This window comes from Lepisosteus platostomus, unplaced genomic scaffold (genome assembly GCF_059453375.1).
Source record: "Lepisosteus platostomus isolate fLepPlt1 unplaced genomic scaffold, fLepPlt1.hap1 Scaffold_72_H1, whole genome shotgun sequence".
Taxonomy (NCBI): Eukaryota; Metazoa; Chordata; class Actinopteri; order Semionotiformes; family Lepisosteidae; genus Lepisosteus; species Lepisosteus platostomus.
Window position 1 is genome coordinate 128,211 of NW_028291684.1, and position 16,205 is coordinate 144,415.

The 16,205-nt window shown below is 41.7% G+C and overlaps 1 protein-coding gene and 1 non-coding gene across 3 annotated transcripts; both read left to right on the plus strand.

Annotated features, from left to right (window-relative positions):
• Nucleotides 1-3,131: 3,131 nt before the first annotated feature.
• Nucleotides 3,132-3,204, plus strand: trnar-acg (transfer RNA arginine (anticodon ACG)). The gene has a single exon. It is a non-coding gene; the product is annotated as a tRNA-Arg (tRNA).
• Nucleotides 3,205-9,921: 6,717 nt separating this feature from the next.
• Nucleotides 9,922-15,868, plus strand: LOC148631923 (uncharacterized). Of its 2 annotated transcripts, XM_088623922.1 has the most exons (10): nt 9,922-11,015; nt 11,239-11,373; nt 11,492-11,626; nt 11,876-11,941; nt 12,414-12,505; nt 12,627-12,753; nt 12,848-12,968; nt 13,501-13,559; nt 13,667-13,781; nt 14,347-15,868. In XM_088623922.1, exons 1-10 carry the CDS (start codon nt 10,053-10,055, stop codon nt 14,361-14,363), a joined length of 1,830 nt encoding a protein of 609 aa, XP_088480048.1. In that variant the 5' UTR covers nt 9,922-10,052; the 3' UTR covers nt 14,364-15,868. The 2 variants fall into 2 exon arrangements, with proteins under 2 accessions (XP_088480048.1, XP_088480049.1); XM_088623923.1 differs by lacking the exons at nt 9,922-11,015; nt 11,239-11,373 and having other exon boundaries at nt 11,489-11,626.
• The last annotated feature ends 337 nt before the right edge of the window (nt 15,869-16,205 follow it).

A 16,205-nucleotide genomic window follows, 5' to 3' on the forward strand; every position in this document is an offset into this window, starting at 1 on the left:
GAGTCCCAAGTGATTCTGGTTTTGGAAAGCTAAAGGACAATGAGCTTCACGATACCAGGGGGACAGTGGGTGGTCAAGTCTCCCCTAAACAATGGATCTTGTCAGATTATGATGTCAGTGCATTTAATAAATGTTGTTGAACTCTCTTTAGCCCAAATACAGAGGAGCCCAGACCCAGAATGTTACTGACAGAGAGTGATCTCATTATGTGTGTTTGGATTTTAACAACTATTTTTATTGTTTGCTAGAACCAAAACAATCTATGTTAGACATTTTCATCTTCAGCCAAAAATACAAACCTGTGTACGTAGTGTGGTGCAGGTTCTTGTCCCATCCTGCTCTTGGTCCAGGTTGGAGGGTTGCACCGATTCTGAATCTTGTTAGCTGGTATGGATGGGTTTGGGGGTGTTGATACCAGAGTGGTCCAGGAGGGGGATTCAGGTGTCTCGGGGGCATTCTTGTTTTTCTATGAGTTCAGGTTGATTCTGTTGGTTCTGTCATGAATCTCCCTCACGCAGGCAAGCGCTCCCGCATTCCCTCGAGCTCTCCCCATACCAAACGTGCACATGTCAATCAGTCCTCTACTTAAACCCTCATCTGTTCCCCGGTCATTGCTCACGATTGAGATTCTGTCCCGGAGCTTACCTACTAACTACGCTTTTGCCTTACTATGACTTCTCCCCTGGACCTCGACCCCGCTTTTCCGACAACTGCTTTAGCCACTCGATTTTGTACCTTCGCCTGTTTTACGCTTTCTCGGATCCTGACCCCAGCCTGTCTCTTCATTTACGCCTCTGCCTACCGACGCAACTTCTACGCCTTCCCGGACTCGGGCCCCTGCCTGTTTACTCCGACTACGCCTGCGTCTTGGGCCAACCCTACCAAGGGCACCGCATTGGATCCCTATCCTCAGCAGTCAGCCCCTGCGTGACAGGTTCTGAGTGTCTTGGTTACATCCGTTTGTGTGTATAGATGAAAAAGCTATTGAAGAGCACCCCCACACCCCCCACCCGTCTTGGTGGAAGTTGCCATGTTCAAAAAATCCTAAAAAGATAATTAAAGTTGCACACAACAAAGCATGACTGTGAAAGGTCAGGAGGCCTGCCTAGTGAGCACAACACTTGATTACAGTCAAAAAAAACATTAAAAAATAAAGAAATGTTCCACAACTCAAAGCGAGGTTGTATAAGGTTAGGGGAAATGTCTGGTGTAAAACACCTGGTTGCAGCACTGTGGCTGTTGTGCTTGAAGAGCTATTGACTCATGAATAGCACCCCCCAATCCCCATGTACCGCCTGTCTAATGGTGCCATATTGAAAAACTAAAATTCTTATTAAAAAAATAAATAAAGGGGCCACAACCACAGAAAGGTTGTATAAGGTTAGGGGACCTGTGTGGTGTGTAAAACACTTGGTTTCAGCAGTGTGGTTGTTGTATTTGAAATGCTATTGAGCCATGAAGACTACCCACCTATCGCACTGTGTTACCTGTAGTGTTATCTTCAGAAAATCATAAAAAAATAAAGAAAGGGGCCACAGCCACAGCAAGGTTGTACGAGGTTCTGGGGCCTGTCTGGTGTGTAAAACACTTGGTTTCAGCAGTGTGGGTGCTGTATTTGAAATGCTATTGAGCCATGAAGACGACCCACCTGTCCCAGTGTATTACCCGTAGTGTTATCTTCAAAAAATCATAAAAAATTAAAGAAAGGGGCCACAGCCACAGCAAGGTTATATAAAGTTAGGGGGCCTGTCTGGTGTGTAAAACACTTGGTTTCAACAGTGTGGGTGCTGTATTTGAAATGCTATTGAGCCATGAAGACGACCCACCTATCCCAGTGTATTACCTGTAGTGTTATCTTCAGAAAATCATAAAAAATTAAAGAAAGGGGCCACAGCCACAGCAAGGTTGTACGAGGTCCGGGGGCCTGTCTGGTGTGTAAAACACTTGGTTTCAGCAGTGTGGGTGCTGTATTTGAAATGCTATTGAGCCATGAAGACGACCCACCTGTCCCAGTGTATTACCCGTAGTGTTATCTTCAAAAAATCATAAAAAATTAAAGAAAGGGGCCACAGCCACAGCAAGGTTATATAAAGTTAGGGGGCCTGTCTGGTGTGTAAAACACTTGGTTTCAACAGTGTGGGTGCTGTATTTGAAATGCTATTGAGCCATGAAGATGACCCACCTATCCCAGTGTATTACCTGTAGTGTTATCTTCAGAAAATCCTAAAAAATATAAAGAAAGGTTCCACAACCCAAAACAAAGCTGGGAAAAGTCAGAGGACCTGCTTAGTGTGCAAAACACTTGCTGCATTGTGGGTGCTGTGGTTTAAATGCTATTGGTTTGTGAACAGAATACCCCTATCCCAGTGCATTGTGCCATATTAAATAAAAGCATGACAAAAAGAGATTCAGAATGCAAAGCTGTGTCAGTGTTCTGTGTAAAAAATCGGTTTGAACATCATGGGAGCTGTTTTTAATAAGCTGCTGAGAAAAGAATATTTTAATCTTCCTGCTGTCAGTAGTATTGTGAATATAGTTGACCCTTACCTGAATGAAAACAGGGCGTAAAGGAAGGGTTTCAGAAATCAAACAAAGCTTTATTCCCGTGCTTACAGTCTGGGTAATGGGAGACCGCGCTGTTCTGCTTCCTATGGTCATATACGGGTTTTTCGCATGAAGCCGTATTGAACAGTATTTCTCGCGTTGTGAACGTGTGCACACAGCGGTCCCCCGGGTTCCAGTTCGTGCGTAATTACGCATCGATGAAAAACCGGAGGTTTAAAAAAAGATAATTAGCTCACTGATAGTTTGATGTAAAGGCTGTGGAAATATCCACAAGTCGTGGTCTTTAAAATGCATTTGGTTTGACGGCGTTCTGTGCTTCCATTGCGAAGATATGGACAAAAGAATATTCGTGCATGGTCAAAAAAATGTCATAAAATCGAAAAAGTAAAGGCTGAGAAAGCATCCACAATGTATTTTATACACAAAACAAGCATTCTCGCAACTCTAAGAGGTTTCGTGAAAGCGCTACAGGCGTGCCAAAATCGTTTTCGAACTTCGAGCTAACTTTACCCCGGTAGACAACCAGTGCTGATCTCACTGGGTTACAGTCCTGCAGTATCACACCAGGGCCAGTGGCGCAATGGATAACGCGTCTGACTACGGATCAGGAGATTGCAGGTTCGACTCCTGCCTGGCTCGGGTTGTTTTTAAAAGCATCGGGCTACTCCCTAAGCAGTCTGTGCTACTTACTGCATTGTAATCGTACCCAGTAAGAGATTTCCTTCATGTAAATGAACTGCACCTGACAGCATTAGAAAAACACCTGGGCTCAGTACGGTGCTGAGAGCTCAGCGTTGCTGTTGTTCTAATTAGCACGCACTGCATCGGCTATGAGCCCGAACTTTTCAAATATTCCGATCAGTTAGTCAACACGTAGTCCACATGAACGGTAGAAATATTCTCGTCTGTCTCTTGTTTGTATAGAACTGAATGTCCCTGACAATGTACTGTTAGTTTTAATTGAAGAACGGCATTTGTGTTCAAATATACCAGGTGCTGTATTTCGCTTTCACGAAATCTCTTAGAGTTACAAAAACACTTGCTTTGTGTATAAAATACATTGTGGATGCTTTCTCAGCCTTTACTTTTTCGTTTTTATGACATTTTTTTGACCAAGCACGAATATGCTTTTGTCCATATCTCCGCAATGGAAGCACAGAACGCCTTCAAACCAAAAGCATTTTAAAGACCACGACTTGTGGATATTTCCACAGCCTTTACATCAAACTATCAGTGAGCTAATTATCTTTTTTTAAACCTCCGGTTTTTCATCGATGCGTAATTACGCACGAACTGGAACCCGGGGGACCGCTGTGTGCACACGTTCACAACGCGAGAAATACTGTTCAATACGGCTTCATGCGAAAAACCCGTATATGACCATAGGAAGCAGAACAGCGCAGTCTCCCATTACCCAGACTGTAAGCACGGGAATAAAGCTTTGTTTGATTTCTGAAACCCTTCCTTTACGCCCTGTTTTCATTCAGGTAAGGGTCAACTATATTCACAATACTACTGACAGCAGGAAGATTAAAATATTCTTTTCTCAGCAGCTTATTAAAAACAGCTCCCATGATGTTCAAACTGATTTTTTACACAGAACACTGACACAGCTTTGCATTCTGAATCTCTTTTTCTCATGCTTTTATTTAATATGGCACAATGCACTGGGATAGGGGTATTCTGTTCACAAACCAATAGCATTTAAACCACAGCACCCACAATGCTGCAGGTAAGTGTTTTGCACACTAAGCAGGTCATCTGACTATTCCCAGCTTTGTTTTGGGTTATGGAACCTTTATTTTTTTATGATTTTCTGAAGATAACACTACAGGTGGGATGGGTGGGTTGTCTTCATGGCTCAATAGCATTTCAAATACAGCACCCACACTGCTGAAACCAAGTGTTTTACACACCAGACAGGCCCCCAAACCTCATACAACCTTACTGTAGCTGTGGCCCCTTTCTTTAATTTTTTATGATTTTCTGAAGATTACACTACAGGTAATACACTGGGACGGGTGGGTCGTCTTCATGGCTCAATAGCATTTCAAATACAGCACCCACTCTGCTGAAACCAAGTGTTTTACACACCAGACAGGCCCCCAAACCTCATACAACCTTACTGTAGCTGTGGCCCCTTTCTTTAATTTTTTATGATTTTCTGAAGATTACACTACAGGTAATACACTGGGACGGGTGGGTCGTCTTCATGGCTCAATAGCATTTCAAATACAGCACCCACTCTGCTGAAACCAAGTGTTTTACACACCAGACAGGCCCCCGAACCTCATACAACCTTACTGTAGCTGTGGCCCCTTTCTTTAATTTTTTATGATTTTCTGAAGATTACACTACAGGTAATACACTGGGACGGGTGGGTCGTCTTCATGGCTCAATAGCATTTCAAATACAGCACCCACTCTGCTGAAACCAAGTGTTTTACACACCAGACAGGCCCCCGAACCTCATACAACCTTACTGTAGCTGTGGCCCCTTTCTTTAATTTTTTATGATTTTCTGAAGATTACACTACAGGTAATACACTGGGACGGGTGGGTCGTCTTCATGGCTCAATAGCATTTCAAATACAGCACCCACTCTGCTGAAACCAAGTGTTTTACACACCAGACAGGCCCCCAAACCTCATACAACCTTACTGTAGCTGTGGCCCCTTTCTTTAATTTTTTATGATTTTCTGAAGATTACACTACAGGTAATACACTGGGACGGGTGGGTCGTCTTCATGGCTCAATAGCATTTCAAATACAGCACCCACTCTGCTGAAACCAAGTGTTTTACACACCAGACAGGCCCCCAAACCTCATACAACCTTACTGTAGCTGTGGCCCCTTTCTTTAATTTTTTATGATTTTCTGAAGATTACACTACAGGTAATACACTGGGACGGGTGGGTCGTCTTCATGGCTCAATAGCATTTCAAATACAGCACCCACTCTGCTGAAACCAAGTGTTTTACACACCAGACAGGCCCCCGAACCTCATACAACCTTACTGTAGCTGTGGCCCCTTTCTTTAATTTTTTATGATTTTCTGAAGATTACACTACAGGTAATACACTGGGACGGGTGGGTCGTCTTCATGGCTCAATAGCATTTCAAATACAGCACCCACTCTGCTGAAACCAAGTGTTTTACACACCAGACAGGCCCCCGAACCTCATACAACCTTACTGTAGCTGTGGCCCCTTTCTTTAATTTTTTATGATTTTCTGAAGATTACACTACAGGTAATACACTGGGACGGGTGGGTCGTCTTCATGGCTCAATAGCATTTCAAATACAGCACCCACTCTGCTGAAACCAAGTGTTTTACACACCAGACAGGCCCCCAAACCTCATACAACCTTACTGTAGCTGTGGCCCCTTTCTTTAATTTTTTATGATTTTCTGAAGATTACACTACAGGTAATACACTGGGACGGGTGGGTCGTCTTCATGGCTCAATAGCATTTCAAATACAGCACCCACTCTGCTGAAACCAAGTGTTTTACACACCAGACAGGCCCCCGAACCTCATACAACCTTACTGTAGCTGTGGCCCCTTTCTTTAATTTTTTATGATTTTCTGAAGATTACACTACAGGTAATACACTGGGACGGGTGGGTCGTCTTCATGGCTCAATAGCATTTCAAATACAGCACCCACTCTGCTGAAACCAAGTGTTTTACACACCAGACAGGCCCCCGAACCTCATACAACCTTACTGTAGCTGTGGCCCCTTTCTTTAATTTTTTATGATTTTCTGAAGATTACACTACAGGTAATACACTGGGACGGGTGGGTCGTCTTCATGGCTCAATAGCATTTCAAATACAGCACCCACTCTGCTGAAACCAAGTGTTTTACACACCAGACAGGCCCCCGAACCTCATACAACCTTACTGTAGCTGTGGCCCCTTTCTTTAATTTTTTATGATTTTCTGAAGATTACACTACAGGTAATACACTGGGACGGGTGGGTCGTCTTCATGGCTCAATAGCATTTCAAATACAGCACCCACTCTGCTGAAACTAAGTGGTTTACACACCAGACAGGCCCCCAAACCTCATACAACCTTACTGTGGCTGTGGCCCCTGTCTTTATTTTGTAATGAGTTTCTGAAGATAACACTACAGGTAATACACTGGGACAGGTGGGTCGTCTTCATGGCTTCATGATTTTTTGACTGTAATCAAGTGTTGTGCACTTGTGCAAGTGTCAGGCCTCCTGACCTTTCACAGTCATGCTTTGTTGTGTGAAACTTTAATTCTCTTTTTAGGATTTTTTGAACATGGGAACTTCCACCGAGATGAATGAGGTGCTCTTCAATAGCTTTTTCATCTATACACACAAGCGTATGTAACCAAGACACTCAGAACCAACAGAATCAACGTGAAGTCATAGAAAAACAAGAATGCCCCCGAGACATCTGCACCCCCCTCTTGGACCACTCTGGTATCAACACCCCCAAACCAATCCATACCAGCTAACAAGACTCAGAATCGGTGCAACCCTCCAACCTGGACCAAGAGCAGGATGGGACAAGTACCTGCACCACACTACGCACCCCTCATCCAGACCAGCAGGACAGCCAGACAGCACCATCATGACACACATAATGAGATCACTCTCTGTCAGTATGTGTAACATTCTGGGCCTGGGCTCCTCTGTATTTTGGCTGAAGGGAGTTCAACAACATTATTAAACGGACTGACATCATAATCTGACAAGATACATTGTTTAGGGGAGACTTGTCCACCCACTGTCCCCCTGGTAACGTGAAGATCATTGTCCCTTGGCTTACCTAAACCAGAATCACTTGGGTCTCCGGGGCGGATCGGTGTATGGTACAAAGTCTTAAAAACAGAACATTGTTGAATTGTCTATAAAAAACAACCAATATCCCTTGGATTTCCCAAACACAAAGCTGGAGCAAGTATACTAACTCCATACCCTTAAACTACAAAAGGCCTGTGGCGTAGACAGGGTAAACAGCCACATCATGTGACATAACTGCATGAGCCTAGTGATGAGCCTAGTTTAAAATACTCAACCCCATCCTGAAGTACGGATGTTTTCCTTTGGCCTGGAATCCAGGACTGATCACCTGACCCTAACAACTGCCGGAGCATTTGTGTGAACAGTAACCTGGGCTAGCTATTCACCAGTATCTTCAATACCCTATTACTGGCAGCTTGTCAAATACAGTGTCCTGAATAGAAGTCAGATCGACTTCATATGAAGCTGGCACATATCTGACCACATACGCACTCAACACACACTTTAAATGAACAGAAAAATAGTGACCTGTGTCTTTGATTTCTAAAAAGCAATAGGCTCTATTTTATAATAATAATAATAATAATAAACTTTATTTTATATAGCGCCTTTAAAGGTGGCTTCTCAAAGCGCTTTACAGGATGACAATAACAATAAATAAGAAGACTACAACAATAAATAAGAAAATTTCACAAGACAGGACACAATTATGATTACAACAATACAACAGTAACAATAGAGGAGACCGTAGAAGATGGTATTAAGAAGAGCAGAGGGGTGAAGAATGGAACCAGTTAAGTAAAGGCTTTTCTGAAAAGGAGGGTTTTGAGTCTGGATTTGAAGGAGTTTAGAGAAGGTGACTCTCTAATATCCTTGGGCAAAGAGTTCCAGAGCTTGGGGGCATAGCAGGAGAAGGCCCTGTCGCCCATACAATGTAGACGGGCTTGGGGGACAGTAAGGAGGGCAGAATTTGAAGAGCGGAGGTTGCGAGGTGGGGAGTAGGGCGATAAAAGTTCAGACAGGTATTGAGGTGCCAGGCCATGTAAAGCCTTGTAGGTGAGCATGAGGATTTTAAAGTCTACGCGGAATTTGACCGGAAGCCAGTGCAAGGACTCCAGGATAGGAGTAATGTGAACACTTGCACTAGACCTGGTCAGGATTCTGGCTGCTGAATTTTGGACATACTGCAGCTTGTTCAGAGTAGATTTAGATACCCCAGGGAGCAGAGCATTGCAGTAGTCAATTCGAGAGAATACAAATATGTTGATTAGCTTTTCAGCCACAGTTAATGATAGCATAGGGCGTAGTCTTGCGATATTTCTAAGGTGAAAAAAAGATGTTTTGACAGTATGCTGTACATGTGGGTCGAATGTTAAGCCAGAATCGAATATAACCCCAAGGTTTTTCAATTTTGATTGGAGCTCAAGTACAGAGCCATCTACAGACAGGGTTACAGGACTGGCTTTACGAAGTTGATGGGGGGTACCAATAAGCATGACTTCAGTCTTGTCACAGTTAAGATGAAGGAAGTTTTGAGTCATCCAAATTTTTATGTCAGAGATGCAATTAGATAGAATAGAGACAGCCACATCAGTGTCGGGTTTGGTATGGATGTATATTTGAGTATCGTCAGCGTAAAAATGAAAGCTGAGGCCATGTGATCTTAAAAGCTGACCAAGTGGGAACATGTAAATGCTGAAGAGCAAGGGGCCCAGTATTGAGCCCTGAGGGACACCAGACTTGACAAGACCAATTTCAGACCTGTACCCATTGAGAGAGACAAAGTGACAGCGATCAGTGAGGTAAGACTTAAACCATTTGAGGGCAGTGTCAGAGACTCCAAACACAGTCTCGAGACGAGAAAGCAAGATGTTATGGTCAACAGTGTCAAAGGCAGCACTGAGATCAAGAAGGATGAGTATGGAAAGAGAACCAGAATCAGAAGCTATTAGGAGATCGTTGGTGACTTTGACTAGGGCGGTTTCTGTGCTGTGAAGTTGACGGAAGCCAGATTGGAGGGGTTCGAAAAGGTTATTTGAACAAATAACAAATATACAAACTTTCAATGTGGGGTAAGAGGTACAGTCCACAACTGATTTTTTTTAGCGTACTCAGAAAGTATAAGCGGTTTGAAAATACTTACATAAATTATTTTAGGAAGACTGTGTTGGTTTTTGTATCATTTGTGTTTGTGTTGACTCTTATTGAGATCTCCAGTCACCTGCCCTTATAGATGGAGAACAAAAGAATTTTGTACTACAGTCTTACTTTACCTGGAGGTGGAAAAAGAAAGCCTCCATTACCAGTGTCTGAAATGTTGACAACTGACCACACCATTGTCAGTATAGAACGTTGGCTACGGAAATTCATGTTTGACATCTCAACATGTACTACCAAGAGAGTGCAGCATGTAGAAACTGACTACAGCTGGGCCCTGATTCACAGTGTTCTTTTTGCCTTCAATGGGGACACCATCCATGCATACTTAAATCGTGCAATGAAAGTCTGCCAAGGCAAACTTAAGTACACAGAACTTCAGATGTTCACTGTTCTGCACCTCTGCTCTGCCCATGTCATAAAGGCTGTCTCTCAAGCAATTAGTAAAAAAACAACAGACAAAGGACTGCGAGACTTTGCAACATTTTCCTTTGCCATCCTGCAAAACAGCACAACTTTGAGTGTCGCCAGAAATGTTTTCAAACACATGTGTATTGTACTCTCAAGCAGGAGGTTCACAAATGAAGTCCAATCTAGTGTCTGCCTCCTTAACGCTTACATTTCTCAAACAACCACACCAGACCAGATGGAAAAGGAAGCAGAAGTCAAAGACACAGATGAGGTACTGTACCCAAAAATGAGAGGCAGCCTGGGCCGCTCTCCTTTCGCTGTGGAGTTCAAAGGTATTTATGAAGACAGCATATCAGCTCAAGGACATGATGACTATGGGACACAACACAATGTGAACCCCTATTTCTGTGAAGACATAATAAGATTTCTGTTGCAAAGATACATGGCACTATTTCCACTGTGGAGTGGAATTTTGTTGGGTGACCTGGCAAGATATGCTTCAGACAGCAAAAAAGACATATCAATGTCAGAGGTAGCACAAACAAGAGCCACTAATTGTCATGTTGAGACCTGGTTTGGCATTGTCAAGCATTCAATACTTCAGCACAGGAGGAAACTGAGGCCAGCAGAGTTTATTACGATAATGAGACAATCCCTCCAAGGCCGGTACAGAGAACATATAATCCAAAATGCTCTCCCCAAAAAGGTTTTGACGGCTCCATTGATCACCACTAAGACACGTCATGAACATGCACAGGAACAATGGGCAAAGAGAGCACCAGGTGTAGGCAAAGAAACAAAAAATAAATTCTACAGCGCACCACAGAAAATTCCAATCCCCAAAAAAATGAGAACACAGGAAAAAAAAGTTAGCAATAGAAATATTGAAACAAATGAAAAATCGCCAGATGACAGCAACGGCCTGCAAGTACAGCAGGGGAAAGCAGGAACCACAGAATATAAAGAATGGCAGCACAAAGAAGAAAGGAAAGTGTCACCCAAGCAAGCTGCCGTGGGCATGGCTGAAGTGATCACACCACACTGTGATGCACGCCCCATCTCAAAACTTATAAAAGAGAAAACAGATTTCAAAAAGAAGGTAGGATTTGTATTTCAAATATTTCTCTGTGTGGACATTCACTTCTTTTTCAGAGCTTATGAATGTCATCTTCTACTACTGTAGGTGTTCTTTGTCGTTTCTCTCTAACTTGTTATACTTGTTGACATACTTGTGTTATACTTGTGGTGTGTAATCTCAATTTTCATTATGTTAGGTCCAGTGATCTCTTGTGTATGCTTTTGGCTTGGTAAATCTTTTTTAGGTACACGCCCTTTGGAACATCAATCCGAGTGAATTAGTGGTTGCAGTTTTGCCATCCATACACAGTGCAGACACATATATTCTCAGACACTCGGAGTTTGTGTCTCTGAAACCAGATGAGTGGCTCATAGGCGAGGTAAGATGAAAGTGTTTGATTGCATGCATTTGTTAAGGTTTCGGAGCTTTTGTGTAATCAAATGTGTGTGAGTGCGTGAAATCACATCTTCTTCAATTGTGTTTGCTTTTTCCATAAGACCATTGAGTGTTACTTTCAAGTAGCGAAAGAATCCATGGACTTGGGGAAGAAGGTTTTCCTAATGAACCACTACACAACTGGTGTAATCATGAGTGGGAATAGAGAGCGCATGGCTAGACAACGTTTGTCCAAGGTAAGGACATCAAACACAAATGTTGATGGATTACATTAGTGAGGGGGCAAACATGGTTTTTCACTAACTGATGATTGTTTTATCAATAGAGAAACAAGGAGAGCTACAAGCAATCAAAACAGGTCACAACTGTGCCCATGGTGCTGCCTAAAGAAACTACCTTTATAGTCAGAAATCAAAATTCAAAGGTAGCACACCATCCCTGTGAGGCAGCCTGTTGTACTAATCTTGTCATTTTTTTCATTACAGGTCAACTTTGAAAACTATGAAGCCATTATTAGCTTTTTTAACACTGGTGTCCACTGGAAATTGTTGGTAAGTGTGGTGCAGGTAATCCAAAACAGCGTAGGTTTATAATTACACCTGGAACCATTACAGTTCAAGTGATTATCCTTGTTGCATCTAAAAAAATTACAAAGTCACAATGTATGTGTTCCTCTCCTGTTAAAAAAGGTGGACATTGATAGTGAGTGTCCAAGGCAATGGTGACAGTGCACTTTTCCTAAATTATTATTGTGAATACTGCTGTGTAATGAACAGACAACCAAACAAGTCAAAGTGTCATGTAGGAAAAAAAGTACTGTTAGGTCATTTCCTGACTGTCTTTGCCGAGGTTTGCAAAATATTAAATGTTAAATAATATATAAATATAAATATTATATATATAAAATATTCAAATATTAAAAACCTTTGTTTAAACAACATAAAACTCCTGAAACTGCCTGTGTGTCTGGCCCCACATTAAATGCAACTTCATGTCTGATGATGGGCCCTTTGTTTCTTGCAGTATCTGTATGCTCCATCCCAGAAAGTCTTTGTGGTCGACCCTATGGGGAGTGATGAGATGGGAGACTCCACTGCAGCGGCAAAAAGGTTCAGGTAAGAAATCAAGCATTAGTTTCGTGGTGAAATTCTGCAGGGGCACACATACATTTCAGGTTCAAGTTCAGCATGACAAATATTTCCTCATTTATCAATAACCTATTGTTTTGATTCACAGGGACTTTTTTAAGATGCGAAGGAATGTCCTAGGAAAAGAAGACTGGTTGAATATCAACTGGCACCCAAGCGTGATTGGTCACACCAGGCAAGCAGATGCCTCAAGCTGTGGGGTCTTTGTGATGCAGGTCAGCATAACCTTTCCACGCCGAAATTTTGGACTTAAAACTATTGTATGAGAGATTTTTAGGGAAATAATTGAAACAAACTTTTGTCTGTTAGATGGGCGCAGACATCATTAACAATTTCCCGGATATTCCAACATATATCGAAATAAACAGCAGTGCCAAAGAAATGAGAAAGTTGCGGGAAGACCTGTCAATCAGAATTCTTGAGGCTTCAGGTATTGTACCATTTGATCCTCATTGCCTACGTTTCTTGGTGTATATTATTTTCCTGAAGCATGTTCTCTCTCTGTAACAAGTCTGGATGAAAAAGATTCTCAATTTATTTATATGCAGAACTCATTTGGGTATTCTTTTTGTACTATATAACACAGTGATGAAAAGTTAATTAAATCATATTTCACACAGTTAAAATTCAATGACACTTTGGCCTTCGTCGTGGTTGACACAACCATTGTCTGGGAAAAGTGTGGGTCTAAATTGCCCATAGTGAAGCAAAGCAAACTGAAACATGATAGCTGTGTTATCATGTGCCCCCTTAAAATCATAGCAACACACGCTGACGCAAAAAAGGGTAACAGGTGTTGACAGGAGTATTCTGAGACATGACAATGTGCGGTTTAAGAAGCAGTAGAACACCTAATCAGGAAAGTGCATACGAAAAGGTCTCTATCAAACTGTCTTCAATTATGCAACAATGATCTGTAGATAACATTGGAAAAATCAGTCTATTTGGCATGTTTATTATAGCTCCTCTCCAGGACATGTGCCTGATGTGTGGAGAAACACCAGTGCGGCAGACAAACTGGGTAAGTGAACATCATCTCTATCTGTATGTGTAATGTAAGCACATAATAACAAAACATGCCAGTGAAAGGTGATAGCTGAACTGATATAAGGTTTACTGTCCGTGTAGATTCAGTGTGACAGTTGTGAAAACTGGTTCCATGAATTGTGCATCTCAAAAGAAGAGTATGAAAGCGCAAAGAATGAAGTAACATGGATATGTACATTTTGCCAACCCCAGTTTGGTGAGTATGCTCTGCATGCAAACTATCACTATGAAAGGGTTTTTTAAGCAGGACATGTAGTTTTAGATTCAGCAGAAACATACAGTAGGATGACATATTTCAGTGGACGTTATAATTGTTTGTTATTGTTAAGAAGTTTGGATTGCAGGCTTGTCTTCTGGCATTAATGGTTCTATAAATTAGAGATAACTTTTCAAAAAACACACCAAAGAAGGCACACATAAAAGATTACTGATAATCTGTGCAATTTATTACATGACACAGGCATCTCAAAGATAGAATTACTGTGTCAGATTAATGATTAGACATGGATGCATCAAATCACTTACTAGGTTTCTTTAAAATAGTATAGAAACAAAGACACAACCATGAACACCTAAAAGAGCTTGCCATTTAGCACAGAAACAATATAACGTCTTGCTGTAAAAACACAAAGTAAGAAAAAAGGAGTTTGATTAAGAGAGATCTGGCAAATTGTGCAAATACCTAGATCTTGATTTGTGACCCATTTATACTCCTTGGATCCTTTGCAGTTCGTAACCCTTCTTACGGTTTTATATTTCAGGCACTGTTGATGAGTGAGCATCCACCCCCTACTCCCGAGCATTACATAAAAGACATGCTGGAAACTCAAGAAGACTGTCAACGTGTTCTCAGCAGAATTCACCTCCAAAAGACACGTAAGTACAAGTTTCAATATCCCCCCAAAAATTTTATCTTGGGTAAGAGTAAACTTTCGTACACTTTGCCAAACAATAATGAAAAACACTAGAACACAAAATCACTAGAAACCATTTGTTATCTATTGCCAGAAACCAAACAAAGTCTGTATGAAAACAGTAAAAAAGTTAATCATGACACAACACAGTCCCTTTTAAATATGATCACTACACACTGTTAACATCACTGTAGTAGTGCAAAGAAATGTAAAACGACAGTATGTCACCATGACATGATTTATGTGAAAGATTTCCAGATAAAATTGTATCCATCCTAGTAAGATAGATTAATCAAGAAATTCCACTCCGTTGTGAGAAAGATCAAAGAAAAATGGCTTCTATCAAATAGAAGTGTATCTAGGGTGATTCCTTTTTATTAGGTTTCCAAAACAGTACTCTATCTACCTTCAGACAGGGCACAGTGCTAAAAGGATTCTAACCGGAACAATAAAACACAATTGCATCATCGAAGTCCGAACCCCACTGGCTTTCAATATCGTACCATGTACATCTCCAGGAGTGGAGACTCATGAAAAAGAACAGCCTAGACACCAAAGTGATACTTTTCTTACAGTAAGGTTAAGGTAGTTGTAGGATGCTGTCTAGATCAATGAACAGATTATGTTAACAATAGCAAGCACGTAGCAGAGCATTTAGGCACACAGCCCCTAAATTGTGGAAATATATGTCAGACCTTTTTAAGGATGCCCCATACCTACAAGCATATTTAACAATGCTGTAGTCTTCTACATCGTCTCTGTAGTCTTCTTTATCCCAAGTGATCTAATTCTTTAGGAGGTGCAGAAACATAGATATCAAGTGGGTAAGTAGACAACCACGTTGCAATTGTTTTTTCTGTGTCTAACCCTTTTTTTTTCTCCACACCATGCCTGCCACTGTTCTCTCTTCGGTGCCTTTGGTTGATATTGAGCTCCGTCCCCCATGACAAGGGATCCTCCTGGATTTCTGAAGCAAGGAACCCAGCCTACAAAACTCAAGATCCTGTACTGCTCAACCCAGTGGATGGGACACACTCAACATTAACATCTAGTCTCACATAATATATGAAATAGAATTTACCGTGTCAATCTGCATGGTTGTGCATGTGAACTGTTTCAAGTAACTACTTGTCATACACAACCAGGACCTGGAGGGGAGGTCAACCATCAGGCCTTGGACCCCCAGAGATTTTTTTTCTCCTTTGGAGTTTTTTGTTTTTCTCTCCTTCGTGCCTGATGGTTACACAGTCACATCATCAAGACTGCATACCACACCTTCATTGTGATTACAGATATAGCTTATTTAAAATGTGAAATTAGGAAAAAACTAAACGAAACATGGGAAATAAAAAGAATGTAAAATCTAAAATTTTCAGATGTTGTGATGAAGCTTTTGACTCATGAATAGCACCCCCCTATCCCAGTGTATTACCTGTAGTGTTATCTTCAGAAACTCATTACAAAATAAAGACAGGGGCCACAGCCACAGTAAGGTTGTATGAGGTTTGGGGGCCTGTCTGGTGTGTAAACCACTTAGTTTCAGCAGAGTGGGTGCTGTATTTGAAATGCTATTGAGCCATGAAGACGACCCACCCGTCCCAGTGTATTACCTGTAGTGTAATCTTCAGAAAATCATAAAAAATTAAAGAAAGGGGCCACAGCTACAGTAAGGTTGTATGAGGTTTGGGGGCCTGTCTGGTGTGTAA

Coding starts and splice junctions, on each gene's coding strand:
- LOC148631923 (XM_088623922.1), top strand. CDS start 10,053: ATGTGTATTGTACTCTCAAGCAGGAGGTTCACAAATGAAGTCCAATCT. Junction 11,016..11,238: donor AAACAGATTTCAAAAAGAAG/GTAGGATTTGTA, acceptor AATCTTTTTTAG/GTACACGCCCTTTGGAACAT. Junction 12,754..12,847: donor GTGGGGTCTTTGTGATGCAG/GTCAGCATAACC, acceptor TTTGTCTGTTAG/ATGGGCGCAGACATCATTAA.